The 17,984-nt window shown below is 47.2% G+C and overlaps 1 protein-coding gene across 1 annotated transcript in view; it reads right to left on the bottom strand.

Moving 5' to 3' along the window:
• Nucleotides 1-14,309: 14,309 nt before the first annotated feature.
• Nucleotides 14,310-17,984, bottom strand: part of mast1 (microtubule associated serine/threonine kinase 1) — a 107,960-nt gene continuing 104,285 nt past the window's right edge. Inside the window, exon 28 of the mRNA XM_033050788.1 lies at nucleotides 14,310-16,396. Within this exon, the coding sequence (XP_032906679.1) occupies nucleotides 14,508-16,396 (1,889 nt within the window). The 3' untranslated portion in view covers nucleotides 14,310-14,507. The remainder of the gene's footprint in view (nucleotides 16,397-17,984) is intronic.

Here is a 17,984-nt window from a genome sequence, read left to right as displayed (position 1 = left end):
TGATTTTAATTTAAACAGAATGCAGCTATTAATAAAATATAATTGCCATATTTCATTTTTTTTAAAAAAGCTTTTAAAAATAAATAAATCTATGTATAATAATTTGGTTGCTGACATGACACTTGTATCTACTGCAGATTTATTACTTTTTACAGCACCTAATATCTATGAGCAAGATCAAAATGTGTTTAATTATGTTTAACCCGTAGCAGCCCTGGTGAGTACACACAACAAGTAAATATGTTTGTATCTAACTTTTCCTCTGTGGAGTCTGGGTTTGACAAGTGTGAAGGGAGAGAATGTGAAAAGAATATGGAGAAACAAGGAACTACAGATGCTGGTTTACAAAAAAAGTGCCGGAGTAACTCAGTGGGTCAGGCAGCATCTGTGGAGAACATGGATGGGTGACGTTTAGAGTCGGGACCCTTCTTCAGGTCTTCAGCTGGTCAAGCAGCATCTGTGGTGAAAAGTGCTGGAGAAGCATTTCTAGAGATGTCTGAAGAAGGGTCTCGACCTGAAATGTCAGCTATTCCTGTTCTCCAGAGATGCTGCCTGACCCGCTGAGTTACTCCAGCATTTTGTGTCGGTCAAGGGGATTGAACAAAGCCTGGAGAGTAACAGGTGGATACAGGAGAGGAGCGGTGTGAATAGTGGATATGCGGAGGAAGTGACAAGGACTAGAGGCTGAAAAGTATTGATAACATAGGTGAACAGAACTAATAAGAGCTTCTAAAAATGAATCTAGAGGCTGCAAAGAAGATGAGTGCAGAGTAAAGCTAGAACATAGTACAGCATAAGATCCGGCCCTTCAGTCCACTATGTTGGTGCCGAACATGATGCCAAGACCATCACTTATCTACTTGGACATAACCCCTATCCCTCCATTCCCTGCATATCTATATGCCTACCCAAAAGTCTCCTAATGTAACTAACGTACCTGATTCAATGACCATCCTGGCAGCAGGCTCCAGGCACTCTCCACCCTCTGTGTAAACAGACTAGCCCCTGTACATCCCCTTTAAAATTTGTGTCCCTCACCTTAAAGCTATGACCTCCCGTATGGGATGGATGGCAATCTGTAGGCATTGTGGCCAACACTCTTGCTGCCCCCTACTGACACAAACAGAGACTGCAGTACCTGCTGCTGTTATTCACAGACGTGACAAAACATTTCATAGAAACATAGAAATTAGGTGCAGGAGTAGGCCATTCGGCCCTTCGAGCCTGCACCGCCATTCAATATGATCATGGCTGATCATCCATTTCATTTCTGTAGTGTAGGAAGGAACTGCAGATGCTGGTCTTACACTGAAGAGAGACACAAAATGCTGGAGTAACAGCAGGGCAGGCTAGTATGAATGGGTGATCAATGTTCGGCTGGACTCAGTGGGCTGAAGGGCCTGTTTCCATGCTGTATCTTTCAATCAATGGAAACACTAAATACAATATTTGCAGAACCAGCCTGAAGCAGTTAGTCAAATTAAACCTAAAATGTCGATGCAAGTGGACCATGATTCGAGAATGGCAGATTTAACACCATTGAGGCACAAAGGTAGGATTTACCCCCTTGTGTCTGTACCCACCAACTTGAGTTATAGGGAGAGAGTCAAATAAATGATTAATTTGCCTAATATTTCCTTTAATTTAGTGTCTAGAGCTGAATGATGCATCACCATTAATCATATGCAGTCATTGGCCTGTATTTATTTTAGTCTCAGACACTGAGTCTCTGAGTGTGGCACGGTGGTGCAGCGGTAGAGTTGCTGCCTTACAGCGTTTGCAACGCCAGCGACGCGGGTTCGATCCCCACCTCGGGCGCTGTCTGTACGTTCTCCCCGTTACCGCGTGGGTTTTCTCCAAGATCTTCGGTTTCCTCCCACACACGAGAGACGCGCAGGTCTGTAGGTTAATTGGCTTGGTATAAATATAACATTGTCCCTAGTGTGTGTAGGATAGTGTTAGAGTGCGGGGATCGCTGGTCGGCGCGGACTCTGGGCCGAAGGGCTTGTTTCCGCGCTGTATCTCTAAAACTAAACTAAACTAAACACATGGTGTTCATTGTATCTCAGTGGGTGAGTCCTGAATAACTAATAGGCCATGAAAGGCCGACTTTGATCAGTGTGTTTTCTGGCCCAGGTGCCCACTGTTACACTGGTTGTTGGGGCCATGTGTTGGCACCTTAAGATACAGTCCCATGCTGTACCTCAAGCTGTGTGCAACCTTGTCTGGTGTAAGAGCAGCATTAATGATCAAAGCAGCAGCAAGGTCGTGATAATCACTGCAATACCTTGGGACTTCCCCATCGCTGTTAGCCTGTTTGCAAAGATGACACTTGGCTCATCTGAGATACTCCTCGGTAGTCCCACCGCGCGACATGTTCCTTCTTAGAGCAAAGAACTTATTTAAAGGAGGTCCGGTGGCGCAGCAGGTAGAGCTGCTGCCTCACAGCGCCAGAGACCCAAGTTCAATCCTGACTGCGGGTGCTCTCCATGTGGAGTTTGCACGTTCTTCCTTTGACCATGAGTTTCCTTCGGGTGTTCTGGTTTCATCCCACATCCCAAAGACCAGCCCCGCCCACTTTCTATCTTTTTCCCTGCCCCCCCCTCCCCCCGACATCAGTCTGAAGAAGGGTCTCGACCCGAAACGTCACCCATTCCTTCTCTCCATAGATGCTGCCTCACCCGCTGAGTTACTCCAGCATTTTGTGTCTACCTTCTGTGTAATGCAACATCTGCTGTCCCTTCCTACACTATGCATTTGCTCCAATCGTTCAAGGCTGTTCCTTGGAATGAAAAAAAATCTCAATTAGCATTTAAATATAGAAGTGTTAAATTGACTCAGGACTAAATGAAAAATTAATCTGAAACTCAAATAATCCAGTTAATCTTAATGCAGTATTGAGTAACTGGAGCGTAACATACAAATACCATCAATATTCTCCTCACCGATAGAAACTACACTTAGAATACTTTGATTCATGATTGCATTAAGAAGTGGAGATGAGGCCTTTGTTTTAGGCCCATGGGGCCACAGCCGATTTGATGACGTTACATCAAGCACGTTGCTTTTCCCTAATAACATCGGTTAACACAGATGCATTAAAGATCAAAGATCTATCATAGACGTGACTTCATTATATACCGATGGTGCTAAGACTGAAATATTTTAGCTTTCAGGGATCACTGAATAAGTAGGTTTTGCTTTTATTGGATCAGAGAAGGCTGAGAAGAGACTTAATTGAGGTGTTTAAAATTACGAAGGTCGTAGACAAAGTAAATCAGTTTAATCAGTATCCATTATCCATTATCGCCATCGATGAAACCATCAACGGGCACGGTCGGGGGGAGTTCTCCCCCGCCACGGGTACCATGTAATCCCGTGCTACCTGCTTCGTGGTCGGACAGTCGGCAACAAAACCGTCTCCCCCACCTGGTTTGCCAGGTGAGGAGGGGGCTGTGGACCCCCAGCAGGACCAAAAACAAGACCTGTCAGAGGGTGGATGAGCTTCTAGTGAGCCAACGGCCATCCACACTTCAGTAGAAGTTGAGATCACTGTCGTACATGGCATTGTAAGGTACTGACCACGGAGCAGGTGGCACGGGATTACATGGTACCCCTGGTGGGGGGAACTCCCCCCGTTCATGCCCGTTGATGGTTTCATCGATGGCGATATTGGAAGGAACACGCTGCCAGTGTGGCAGTGGAAACAAATATGATAGTGGCATCTAAGAGGCTTTTAGATAGGCACATAGATAGAGACATAGTTATACAGCATGGAAACAGGCCCTACAGTCCAACTTGCCCACACGCACCAACATGTCCCAACTACAGTACTGCCAACTGCCTGCATTTGGCCCATATCCCTCTAAACCTGTCCTATCCATGTACCTGTCTAAATGATTCAACAAGTTTATCTGTAAATTTGTTATATTTTTCTATTAAACATTCAGAATTAAAGGGCGTACCTTTAGGAAGGAGATGAAGAGGAATTCCTTTAGAATCTGTGGAAGTCAATGGATATTTTTAAGGCAGAGATAGATTCTTGATTAGTACGGGTGTCAGGGGTTATGGGGAGAAGGCAGGAGAATGGGGTTAGGATGGAGAGATAGATGAGATCCTTGGAAAGGATGCATTGATTCATTAATTCTTCCTGTAAACTTGGAAGAATTTCCTGCAGTTTTTGCCTGCAGTCTTGTACCTTAACCCTTTAGTGCATCATAGTGGTGCAGATTGCAGAGTTGCAGCCTCAAAGCAACAGAGACCCAGGTTCGATCCTGACCTTGGGAGCTGTCTGTGTGGAGTTTGTACGTTCTCTGTGATCGCAAGGTTTTTCTCCCGGCGCTCCCGTTTCCTCCCACATCACAAAGACGTGCAGGTTTGCAGGTTAATCGACCTCTGTCGTGTGTAGGGAGTGGATGAGAAAGTGGGATAACATGGAACTAGTGTGAACAGGTGATCGATGGTCAGCGCAGACTCGATGGGCTGAAGGGCCTGTTTCCAAGCCGTATCTCTAAACTAAACTTTAAAAAAATGACACAAATGTGTTGGAGTAACTCTGTGGGTCAGGCTACATCCCTGGAGAACATTGCTAGGTGACATTTCAGGTTGGGATCCCTTCTAAACTAAAGTGACACATCAAAGAGGTATAATTTGAGAGGGGAACATCATTTTAAATAACTCAATGTCAGAGCAACTCTTAAAAGTATGTGCATAGCAATCTGTGGTGTGGATTTGTGGAATGGTCTGTGACAGGTGATAAAACTTAGCACAAGCATAATTCAGTTTAAAAAGATGTACAAAAACACTTGTTTAAAAGGATATTGGGATGAGGATAGGTGATTGTGAGTGGGATATTTGTTATACTGATTGTATTGGGAAGGGTGTTTATAGGGTGATGGGTTGTATATATGACTAAGATACTATAGTATATGAGGGTTTTTTCTTTTCTTTTTATTTTTTTCTTTTTTGTATGGCTTTGTAAATATTTGATTAGTGTTTAAATGTAAATAATTTGGTGTACATATAGCTGCTGGTGTACATATGGTGTACATATAGCTGCTAAATTTGTATAAGATTATTTCCAAGCAGTTGAATAAGGGGTGGGAATTAATAAGCTTTGGCTTCTTCCTGCTCATTTTCGGACACATACGATTTCATTTATTTATAGATATTGTTTATGACACTTTATAAATATTCTTGTTTTGTTTTTTGTATGCTGTTTCACACTTGCTTTTTATTATTTTTTTCTGTTCGAAATAAATAATAATTTAAAAAAAAAATAATAATAATTTAAAAAAAGATAGATACAACAAGCTGGAGTAACTCAGCGGGACAGGCAGCATCTCTGGAGAAAAGGAATTGGTGACATTTTGGGTCAGACTTTTATGTGTCTATCTTCAGTTTAAACCAGCATCTGCAGTTCTTTCCTAAACTTGCACATCAGTTTGCTTTGAGCCCTTTTGGAGAATAATATTCTCTCTCTCGCTCCCCATATTCTCTCCTTCTCTCTCTCTCCATGACTCTGGTCAAATAAATGCAATCATGACGAACATGGCTCAATTTTTAAAATTAATTTTAATGTTTTTTTTTCCACACAATCAGTGAAGTACAGAAGCAGTGAGGAAAATAAATTTAAGGCAATAAGGATATGAAATGTATAAATATTCCATCAAGCTGCCCTGCGGTGTCCACTGTCTCACAATGCAGGGATCTCCAGCTAGGAGTTCTTATCAGCTTTCATTTATTTTAATCTGTAAAGATGATTCGATATATACAAATCAGTTCTAACACATACCGAACACTTAAAAAATACTGATTCATTGATATAGCTCCATACTCGTAATTGAAGATGTGCCTTGTAACTTATTGATGAGGGCAGATTTTCCTAGGTCCACTAATATAAAGACGTGTTTCTAATTTTAATCTCATTTCTATTTTTTCTAAAGTTAGTGAACAATCAAAAAACCTGTTGGATATTATTTCCCATTTAGTCCAGAGTGTCGCAGCCAGTATCCATCCCCCTGTACATCACTTCATTGACAATATCCAAGATGGCCTCCAAGGCAGGCGACACTTTGTGCGTTGGTCACGGTAGTGGATCTGCAATCACGTGTTACAATCGCTCCCCCTCTTTTAAATCTCTGCTCCAACAGCAGCATTTCCCCTTATCGTATATCTGTACACTGTGGACGGCTCGATCGCAATCACGTATTGTCTTTCCGCTGACTGGTTAGCACGCGACACAAAAAGGCTTTTCACTGTACCTCGGTACAAGTGACAATAAACGAAACTCAAACTCATATACAAGCCATTGACACCTAGAGGGGAAAGGATTCTTGAGGTGCACATTTTTAATTTTCCTGATCTACACTATTATTGCTCTATGAGATCTGAAGCTCCAATATCCACAGTGCGTGAAGCTGTTTATTGAGTAATCGTCTATTTTTGCAGCGATCGCTATCTTTTGCAATGACTTATCCACCTCAGCTGGTGTTGAGACTGGAGACTAAGCTAGTCTTAGCAGAGAGTCGTGTTAGAATGTGAGGGTCAAATCCCACTAAACATCGTACATCTATTGCTGTGCAAATATATTTCTATGCCTCTTCCTCGCGATGTCCTCTTAGTTGCTCAACCCTGGGTGATAATTGTTGGTGAGAAATATGCACACTAAATCTGGGAATATGCAATAATATGGATCCTGTACAGGCAGATGTGCAGGGCGGTGAATGTGTGGAATTCATTGCCACAGAAGGCTGTGGAGGCCAAGTCAATGGATATTTTTAAGGCAGAGATAGATAGATTCTAGATTAGTACGGGTGTCAGGGGTTATGGGGAGAAGGCAGGAGAATGGGGCTAGGAGGAAGAGATAGATCAGCCATGATTGAATGGTGGAGTAGATCTTCTCCTATCACTTATTGTGGACCGAAGGGCCATAGTAGTCATGCCTACTATGTTCTGTTGTGCTGAAGCAAAGCAAGAATTTCATTGTCCTATCAGGGACACATGACAATAAACTCTCTTGAATCTTGAAGAGCACGTTCCTGATGCTGTTCTATGTTAACAAAGTCATCGACAATCCTGTACTCAGCACTCACACTTGGATGCCTTCTCAACAATCCCACAACTAGGGGTGACCATTCAGGATGGTGCCTGTACTCAAATCAGTTTAGTTTAGTTTAGAGATACAGCGCGGAAACAGGCCCTTCGGGTGCTGTCGGTGTGGAGTTTGCACGTTGTCCCTGTGACCCAGTGTGGGTTTCCTCCAGGAGCTCCGGTTTCCTCCCACATCCCCAAGAAGTGCGGGGTTTGTAGGTTTATTGGCCCTCTGTAAATTGGCAGGAGTGGATGAGAAAGTGGGATAACATAGAACCAGTGTGTGTGGGTGATCACTGGTTGGGGCCGAAGGGCCTGTTTTCATGCTGTATGACTCTATCTGACTCTAGATTGAGTGGTAAATACGGCATATACAATGCTGGCCTTCACTGGTCAGGAAATAGAGTATAAGAGTCAGAATGGGCGATCACGGTGGCGCAGCGGTAGAGTTGCTGCCTTACAGCGAATGCAGCGCCGGAGACTTGTGTTCGGTCCCGACTACGGGTGCTGTCTGTACGGAGTTTGTATGTTCTCCCCGTGACCAGTGTGGGTTTTCTCCGAGATCTTCGGTTTCTTCCCACACTACAAAGACGTACGGGTTTGTAGGTTAATTGGCTTGGTAAATGAAAAAACAAATTGTCCCTAGTGGGTGTAGGATAGTGTTAATGTGCAGGGATCGCTGGTCGGCGCGGAACCGGTGGGCCGAAGGGCCTATTTCCGCGCTGTATCTCTAAACTAAACTAATTCATGATGCAGCTCGATAGGACTTTAATGAGGCCGCATTTGGAGTATTGCATGCAGTTTTGGTCAGGAAGGATTTGGGGACTTTGGAGAGGGTGCAGACCTCAGCCGACATCTCGCTGAACCTTCACTACAATGGAATTTGAAGATGTTCAAGTTTATTAAAAAAAACATTTTAAGCAATATTAACATGGCTAATTAATGTACAGAAGTTGAACATGGGGTAAAGAGGAGTTATTGCATTTTATAAAAGCGATTTTATATTTCATGAATTGATTAGTTTGGCACTGGGTTCCTACTTCTGAGATGTTAGAAACAAGAAGGACAAGCTGAGAGAAGCCATTGGTGCTTAATTCCCTTTAGGGATGCCCTAGTTATTGTCTGTCCCTGTTCTGCCAGTGGAAGGGGCAAGCAATGCCCATACGATGACGTTAGCATCCATGGGAGGGTTAGTTCAAGACTTGGAGAAGGTCCAACCTAATTCAGCCAAAATTCTGTTTCTTCCTATTTCAACAGAAGGCCCCTGACCACCAGAATCTCTCCTCACTTTGAGCTGATGCCAAGGCTTTTCGGCTTAGCCTGCTGCCACTGCAACCATCTGCCAACTACTCCTCTTGGGAACCTAGTTGAGTGGGCAAAGCCAACAGATGCAGGTGGACCTCCTGGGCCTTCTGTGGATGGTGGGGCCCAGTGCATTTAATCTCATCCCCACTCACCTCTCCGTCCCCTGCCTCCTACACTGTTCCAACAAAGCTCGACAGAAGCACGAGAAGCATTTTTTAGCTGGGCACTCAACAACCTTGTGCACTCTACAATTCATTCACCAACTTTGGAGAACTAGTCTAACCACTCTTGTTAATCACTCCTCAGCCAGAGGAACCTTACAGCAGGACAGGGAGCATCTGAGGACAGAGAAAAAGAGTTAACATTCTCCTCCTCAGACGCTGCCCGACCTGCTGAGTATTTCCAACATCTCCATTTTTGTTTCGGGCCTCAGTATCTGTTGCATTTTTCGCTTGGGTCAACGTTTGCATTGAGACCAGTGGTTGCAGCATTGTTGAATGTGAACAGATAATGATCAGAATTTGGATCAGACCCCGTGTCACTAAACAGAAGGCGTAAATGAAAGTCCGTGCGATGTGCTCAAATAATGATTGAATCTCAACGAGCCTTACTAGCCACTACAGCGAGTGCTACTGAATGGGGGAGATGGGTAGGAAGGGACCTCAGATGCTGGCTTACACCGAAGATAGACACAAAATGTTGGAGTAACTCGGCAGATCAGGCAACATCTCCAGAGGAAAGGAATAGGTGACGTTTTGGGTCTCGACCTGAAACGTCACCCATTCCTTTTCTCCAGAGATGCTGCCTGACCCGCTGAGTTACTCCAGCATTTTGTGCCTATCTCTGAATGGAGATGGGGTTGGGCATTAGTGCTGTGTGCAATGTATCGCATTGACAGAGACGGAGGGAGAGGTTCTTGGTATCAAGTTGATGAAAATAGTCAATGGCCTTAATTGGCTTGTTCAGAGGTTACAAGCAAAGCTCAACTCTACGAGCAGCAACACAAGAGAAAGTACAGCTGGTGGAACCTGGAGCATGAAACAAACTGCTGGAGTAGTTGGGGTGAGGCCACTGGAGGAACAGAACAGCTGGGGGGAATTTAGCAGGTCATAAGAGATAGGAGCAGAATTAGGCCATTCGGCCCATCGAGTCTACTCCACCATTCAATCGTGGCACCCCCATTCTCCTGCCCTCTCCCCGCAACCCCTGACACCCATAGGTCAGGCAGCTTCTGTGGAGGCAAAGAGTTAATTGACGTTTGGGCCAGCGTCTCGATCCAGAACGTCGATCGTTCCTTTCCCCTCCACGGATGCTGCCCCTCCAGTGGTCTGTTTTTTGCTCCTTGCAAAGAGTGGGGAGAGTGGATGGGCAAGTGGATGGCAGATGCAGTTCAACACTGACTGATTCAATTCCTTACCGCCAACATCAATGGGTCTTTTTAAATCGTCCGGCTGAGGTTATTAATAATTCATCTTTCACAGAACTTTCGAACAACTGCATATATATATATATTAAATAGTAATAATTCACATTTTTTTTTCTTTTTAAGAAACAGTACCTTTTTCTTCCAACCTACAGAATTACAGTATAACAGTGCAGATATGTTGCACAAACACATCCAGGAATGTCATTACAGACAGCAACATTTTTGATTCAATGCATAATGTTTAGTCACTTTATGAACTAACTCACAGGGGGAAGTGAGGAGGGGGGAAAGCTAAAACAAAAGCACCAAGCGGGGATTGTTCGTTTTTTTTTGCATAGGGAAGAGACAAAACAGGTGATACATTGGAAACGAGCGGGAGGCATGGAGGATTGAGCTCACACACACACACACACGCACACGCAAGCAGCGATGTCTCAGAGTGCAACAGAGTCACTGCTTTGATCGATGGGACAGCTGAGTGCCGCCTTGGTGGATAAAAGTCTTCAATGGAAACTGAAAAGGCTCTGCGGTGCATTCAACCTTCACCCAGGGCTCGCAAGCAAGCCAGCTGCTCCTTGCAATCTGCAGAAATACTGCCAGAACCAGTACATACATATTTAATATATACCGCATGTTATAAATACTGAAGAAACAACCCATTTCAGTTTAGAACAGTGTAGGAAGGAACTGCAGATGCTGGTTTAAACCAAAGATAGGTAGAGAAAGCTGGAGTAACTCGTCGGGACAGGCAGCGTCTCTGGAGAGAAGGAATGGGTGACTATTCTTCAGACTAGCCTGGAGATGGGTCTCGACCCAAAACGTCACCCACTCCTTCGCTCCAGAGATGCTGTCTGTGCCTCTGAGTTACTCCAGCTTTCTGAGTCGACTATCTTCAGTTTAGCGCAGAAGATGCTGGAGATAGTTCACAAGGCAGGCAACATCTGAGAAGACATAGTCTGAGATAACGTGTAGAAAGGATGAACTGCAGATGCTGGTTAATACACAAAGGAAACATTGGAGTACTTCCCTAGCCTTCGTGAGAATACCTCCTGCCAATCTCTCCCGTGCTAATGACAGAGCAGAAAATGCAAGTTGAACTTTGCTTCTGATTTGAGAAACAAAAGGACACAAAGTGCCAGAGGAACTCAGCGGGTCAGGCAGCATCTCTGGAGAATGAACATGGATAGGTGACGCTTCGGGTCGAGAAGATGGGTCTCTCCCTGAGACGCCACCTATCCATGTTCTCTAGAGATGCTGCCGGGCCCGCTGAGTTACTCCAGAAGGTCATAAGTGTTAGGAGTAGAAATAGGCCATTCGGCCCATCAGAATTCAACCATTCGGCCCTTACAGAGACTTGCAGTGTCCACCATTACAGTGCATTGAGGTCCATGTCCATTCCCGTGCAGAAGTCCAGTGTTGTGCCGCTCCACTCATTCACGAGATCAACACTGATCCAGCCACCTCCATACTTGGCCCACCACCTACATGCAGCTAAAGTCCACAGACAACGGCCGGTTAGTGTTTAACCTCAGGATATCTCCTAGCGATATCCAACGGCGCTGAATGAGAGGTTGTGTGGGAGAGTGCTATTCTCAACACATTCCGATGTGGCAATTTAGGGGACTTCAATGTACCAATTAGTGGGGCTGCTCTCTCCGACCATCAGCTTGCAAGCATCATAAGCAGTCCAAGTCTTTCTCACTTCTTCTATGCTTAGTCCAAAGATGTAGGTAATCATTTGGCACAACAAACAACCCCACCGGCCAACTCCCTTCTTCTTATTTCCACATAAGTCCTCATTCTTTATCTCTTTCTCTAACTCTCTCTCACACACATCCACCAACGTTCACTTTCCATTCTTTTGCCACTAAGGGGTCACCAATTAATCCGCCAGAACTTCTGGAAGAAACTTCGACCGTCACAGGGAGAACGTTCAAACACCACACAGAAAGCGCCACAGGCCAGGATCGAACCTGGGACTCTGGCGCTGAGATGTAGCAGTACTATTAGTCCGAGAAAACAAAAATCGGGAGCCAAATGGCAACCATGGTTTTTTTTCATGGGCACTAATAGGCCAGCAGCCCCAATCTTGCCTCCATTTTCCCACTGGCATCAACAACTTGCCCAAAGCCAGTTGGCAAAGTGAATGATAGCATGATGGTGAGTTGAACCAAGTCCAGCCAGCTAACAAATTTACTTGGAGAGAACATTACTGCCAGAACACCAGAGGGAATGGGCCAGGAATGCCCTTTGTTCAACCGCTAAGAGATAATTTCACAGTTAATGCTAGCTCTGGAATTCCATGCATGGTGGCGTGTTGTTTCACAAGGATCCAATCCCACCTGCTGGGAATAGGGAGAGGAGAGAGGGAAGAGAGGTACGGACCACATGCAAACACATGGGATGAGTTAGGCCGGGGAGGAGAGAAGACGGAGGGACTCCCATAATGGACTCCATCCACACGACATACTGCCTCAGGAAAGCAGCCAACACAGTCAAAGACCTTGTGTGCAGGAAGGAACTGCAGATGCTGGTTTAAACCGATGAGAGACACAAAGAGCTAGAGTAACTCAGCGGGTCAGGCAGCATCTCTGGAGAAAACTAATAAGTGACATTTCGGGTTGACACCCTACTTTAGATTCTGAAGAAGTCTCGACCCGAAACAGGCTTGGGTAGAGTGGGTGTGGGGAGAACGTTAGGGACTAGAGGTCATAGTGGGAGAGTCTAGGACTAGAGGTCATAGCCTCAGAATTTATGGGACGTTCTTTTAGGAAGGAGATGAGGACGAATTTATTTCATCAGAGGGTGGTGAATCTGTGGAATTCTTTGCCACAGAAGGCTGTGGAGGCAATGTCAATGGATATATTTAAGGCAGAGATAGATAGATTCTTGATTAGTGTCAGGGGTTATGGGGAGAAGGCAGGAGAATGGGGTTAGGAAAGATAGATCAGCCATGATTGAATGGAGGAGTAGACTTGATGGGCCGAATGGCCTAATTCTACTCGTATCACTTATGATTTTTTGATGAAACATCACCTATTCCTTCTCTCCCCAGAGATGCTGTGTGGCCCGTCGAGTTACTCCAGCTTTTTGTGTTTATCTTTAGTCAAAGACCTTTCTCACCCTGGTCTAACATTTTCTCTCCTCTTTCATCAGGCAGAAGATACTGAAGCTGGATATCATGCACCACCACATCTAGGATCAGCTGCTTCCTCTTTTGTTGCAGGGCTTCGGAATGGTCCTTCCAGGAGCTCGGGTTCAGCCTGATTCACCTCCACCCCAGTCCCACCTCCCGGTGTGATAATCTGCCTGCTTATGCAGCGTGGATCTCCTGCCGGGTTGCAATTTCGCCATCTAGTTTAACAGTCGGAGTCAGGCAACAGAAATAGCCATCAAAAGCCAGGCCGCAGAAGTGCTTTAGAACAGGAACATGCATTGACACACACACTGTTGTAACAACTCATCTGGCCCACGTATGTCCTTGCCGGGTCTAACCTACACAAGGGGCTACTGGTGTGGGTGTGCAAGCCGTCTTCTGACACCAGCCAAGAGATGGCCTACATGAGAAGCCCTTGCACACAGAAGCCCACGTCCCAGGAATTAACAATTCCACATTGGGAAGAGAGGATGCAAGAGCTGGATCAAGCACACTTGCTTTCCCAGGCAGAAGCTCACAGGTGGCAGGGTCCCTTTAAGAAGAAACGCAACGCTCATTCTGAATCTTGAAACACTTCCTCAGACTGCGAGGGGTTCGAATCTGCAGCCAATTTACACAACCAATTTACACACTGACCCCTTTTATACAAGAGCACTTCTGAATATTTAAGTATATGACATGTGAAAGCAGTTTAGGCATGTAATGCACTTTAACCAGTATATTATACACACAAACATGCAGCTACCTGAAGCTGAAGCACAAATATTCTTGAAACCTTTCACATTCCTCTGAAATGTTTGCAATTTGTTTTTCAACTGAACGGGCACCTTGGCAATTCAGAATCCGAGATTCTTAAGTTTTTGTTTTTAAATTCCCCCCCAGTTGCAAAGTCCACCTCAGGAAGTGTTTGATTTTTGTATAAACGCCCAGTTATTTGCAGGCCTTCTATTTATTACATGCACACGCACGCACACCAGACACACATGCATAAAACACACAGACACGCACACACACACACACACACAGGCATAGAACACACACAGGCACGCACACCCACACACACACAGGCATAGAACACACACACTCACACATAAAACACACAGGCACGCACACCCACACCCACACAGGCATAGAACACACACACTCACACATAAAACACACAGGCACGCACACCCACACCCACACAGGCATAGAACACACACATACACACTCACACATAAAACACACAGGCACGCATAGAACACACACGCACATAAAACACACAGATGCACACACACACACGCAGCATATACGCACACACACACACTCTAAACACATGCACACACACACACACTGGTCCACACATACTGTACGTTAAACATACACACTCTCGCCCACATACAACCCTACACATACATGAATCTCTCTCTCTCTCTCACACATACACACACAAGCACATGTGTACATGCATGGACGTGCACATACACACATGTGCAGGCACATTCACATGCACGCACCACGCACACACATACATGCACGCAGCCCTTGCTAAAACTTGTGACTGTTTTTCGCATTGTGTTCGGGGAGAGTGGGACAGTCTGCGCCCTGTGCTGCCGCCGCTGTTGTACACACTGGTATAGGAGCGGGTGCTGAGATGGCCGTGCCACTCCCCGGCGTCTTGACGCTCTCCGCCGCCTTCCATCTCTCCACCGTGGCAGGCGCCGCGGGAATGGCCATCTCCACCGGCCCCAGTACACTCTTCACCACCGTGGCCAACTGGTTGACAAAACCCGTCTTGTCGCCACCCGTGGCGGTGGGGGCAGCTGGGGGACTTTGCCCTGGTCCACACGGGGCGGAGGTTGGAGGCTTCCTGATACTACTCTCCGGGACAGTGTGACCTTCCGAAGAGGCATCAATGGAGCCTTTGGGCCAGTTGGCTGCGGAGCTTCTCTCTACAGTGTCTTGCTGTTCGGCCAGCCGAGGAATGCTATCCTGGGGAGAAAGCTCCTTCCCCTCAACTCTACCCGGCTGGGCAACCACATCTTTGGTCTCCCTCTGCCCGTCTTTGCCAACCCCGGAGATCGCCGGCGAAGGAATAACCGCGCTTGTCCTCCCTAGGATCTCAGTCCCACCTTTGGTTGAGATTGAGTCCGCACCGGTTGGGATGTTGGCCGCCTCTCCCTTCTCCATGGCTCCCGGTCTGTTGTCTATCCCCGGGGAAGCATCTCTTGGCTCCACCTCGGCTCCCTTGTCCATCGGTAGGGAGCGCCCACCACCCAGGGGCTCCGTCTGCACCCCTTGGTGTCTCTTGCTTGGAGGGTCGCTGGGCGGTGTCTTCTTGGGCTGGGTTTTATCTGGAGGTTTGGCCACGCCGTCGATTTGGAGGGAGGGGGTCAGGCTGACCGAGGCGGTGCCTGGAGACACCTTCACCCCGGGATGCGCCGCCAACGTGGCGGGTCTGGCCGGGGGCGAGGGGCCGGGGTGTCGGTCGCTGCTCGTTGACGGGACGGAGGGGGAAGATGCCCCGTTCCTTCTGCTCGGGGAAGCCTTGTCTCGCCCTCTGTCCGAGGGCACCGTGTCCGGAGCAGGCTCCGAGATATGAGTCTTCACCACGCTGGAGGTCTTCAGCAATGGGGAAGCGGCGTTGCTCCTGGCTGGGGTCTCAGTCCCACCTCTGCCGTTGGTCCCACCATGGACACAGGGCAACGTGCACCAGGACCTCCTTGGCTCCTCCTGGCCAAGTCTCAACCCGTCCTCATGGTCGCTCGCCTTCACCTCCAGCTCCTGCACCGGGTCCAGACCTTCTCCCCTCTCCTGCCGGATGCTGGAGAAGATGTCTCGGTCGACCAGCGGCGACTCTTGCCGGCCCAGCTTCCTCACGGCCATCGGCCTGAAGGCTCCCACTTCCCCACCGTCCGCCCTGGAGCCCAGGACCTCCCCGTCCGTCTCCAGCAGGCTCTGGAGGCTGATGTCGGCGTGGTGGCCCTCCTTGCGGAAGTCCGAGTGGGAAGCCTCCAGGCTGTGTTTGCGGATGGCCAGCTTCTTCTCCGAAGCCATGGGCATGGACAGTTTCTCGGCCGACTGCACCCTCTTGAGCAGCGGCGACCGGGGCGGCTCTGCGCTCTTCGGCCGGGGCCTGACCACCGGCGGCGAGGAGTGGAGCTTGACGTGGAAGGTCTGGGTGGTGTTGGAGCTGCCCACCGTGTGGGAGGGCTGGGGGGAGGGAGGGTGCTGGGGGGACGGGTGGGTGGGTGACGGGGTGTGGGCCAGGGGGGATAAGGGGATGTTCCCGGCCGACTTGCAGCGCGCCGACCTGTACTGCCGTTGGAGTTTGGGCGACAGGCCGTGGAGGCTACTCGGCCTGATGTGGTGGGAGGTGGCCGGGGAGTTCGGGACGCTGGAGCCCGGGGAACTGCTTTGGGACGAGTTCCCTCCACCTGCAGAGAGGGAGAGAGAAAGCAAATCACATACACAACCTCAGCAGGCACATTACACTCTCATAGAAACATAGAAAATAGGTGCAGGAGTAGGCCATTCGGCCCTTCGAGCCTGCACCGCCATTCAATATGATCATGGCTGATCATCCAACTCAGTATCCTGTACCTGCCTTCTCTCCATACCCCCTGATCCCTTTAGCCACATCTAACTTCCTCTTAAATATAGCCAATGAACTGGCCTCAACTACCTTCTGTGGCAGAGAGTTCTAGAGATTCACCACTCTCTGTGTGAAAAATGTTTTTCTCACCTCGGTCCTAAAAGATTTCCCCCTTATCCTTAAACTGTGACCCCTTGTTCTGGACTTCCCCAACATCGGGAACAATCTTCCTGCATCTAGCCTGTCCAACCCCGTGAGAATTTTGTATGTTTCTATAAGATCCTTCCTCAATCTTCTAAATTATAGCGAGTACAAGCCGAGTCTATCCAGTCTTTCTTCATATGAAAGTCCTGGCATCCCAGGAATCAGTCTGATGAACCTTCTCTGTACTCCCTCTCAGACCCTTCCTCCCCAGGGTGGAAATGTCAAAGACCAAACGGCAAAGGTGAGAGGGTGAGAGGGGGGACTGAACATTGTGCTTTCCCCCACAGTGGGAACCATTGTGGGGGGATGTTTTTATGTTAAACTTCTTATTTAATACTATGTTGCATTTTTATTGGTGTGCTGCAAAGACATCTGAATTTCCCCTGAAAAGGGGATTAATAAAGTATTTATTATTATTTTTTATTATTTACAGATATGTGGGGGGGGGGGGGGGGGGGCACAGTGGCACAGCAGTAGAGGTGCTGACTTTCTCTGGAACTGATGCGCTACAATGCTGAGAACTATATTCTGCACTCAGTATCATCCCTGTTGCTCTTCCTGCTGTACTTGAGTTGTATTTCCGTGCCGTATATTATTCGATTACTACCCCATTGTGGACTTTCGTCTCTGGAACTTTACACAACGTTTAAGAAACACAGCGGCATACGGTGGCGTAGCGGTAGAGTTGCTGCCTTACAGCGAATGCAGTGCCGGAGACACGGGGATCGATCCTGACTACGGAGTTTGTACGTTCTCCCCGTGACCCGCGTGGGTTTTCTCCAAGATCTTCGGTTTCCTCCCACACTCTGAAGACGTGCAGGTTTGTAGGTTAATTGGCTTGGGTTTGTATACTTGGTACAAGTGTAAATTGTCCCCAGTGTGTGTGTGTGTGGGCTTGAGTTCATGTGTGGGGATCGTTGGTCGGTGGGGCCGAAGGGCCTGTTTCCGCGCTGTATCGCTGAACTAAATATTTAGACAGGTACATGGATTGGACGGACATAGATATGTTTAGAAGGATATTGGCCAAATGCAGGCTGGTGGGACTAGTGTAGATGGGACATGTTGGTTGGTGTGGGCAAGTTGGGTCAAAGGGCCTATTTCCACACTGTATCACTTTATGACCCAATATCTGATGCTCAACTATGCTGAAAACTATATTCTGCACTGTATCTTTCCCTTTGCTCTACCTGCTGTTCTTTTGAGTTTGATTTTGTTGCTGTTTTATC

This window comes from Amblyraja radiata, chromosome 35, assembly GCF_010909765.2.
Source record: "Amblyraja radiata isolate CabotCenter1 chromosome 35, sAmbRad1.1.pri, whole genome shotgun sequence".
NCBI lineage: Eukaryota > Metazoa > Chordata > Chondrichthyes > Rajiformes > Rajidae > Amblyraja > Amblyraja radiata.
This window is presented reverse-complemented; position numbering and strand designations above follow the sequence as displayed.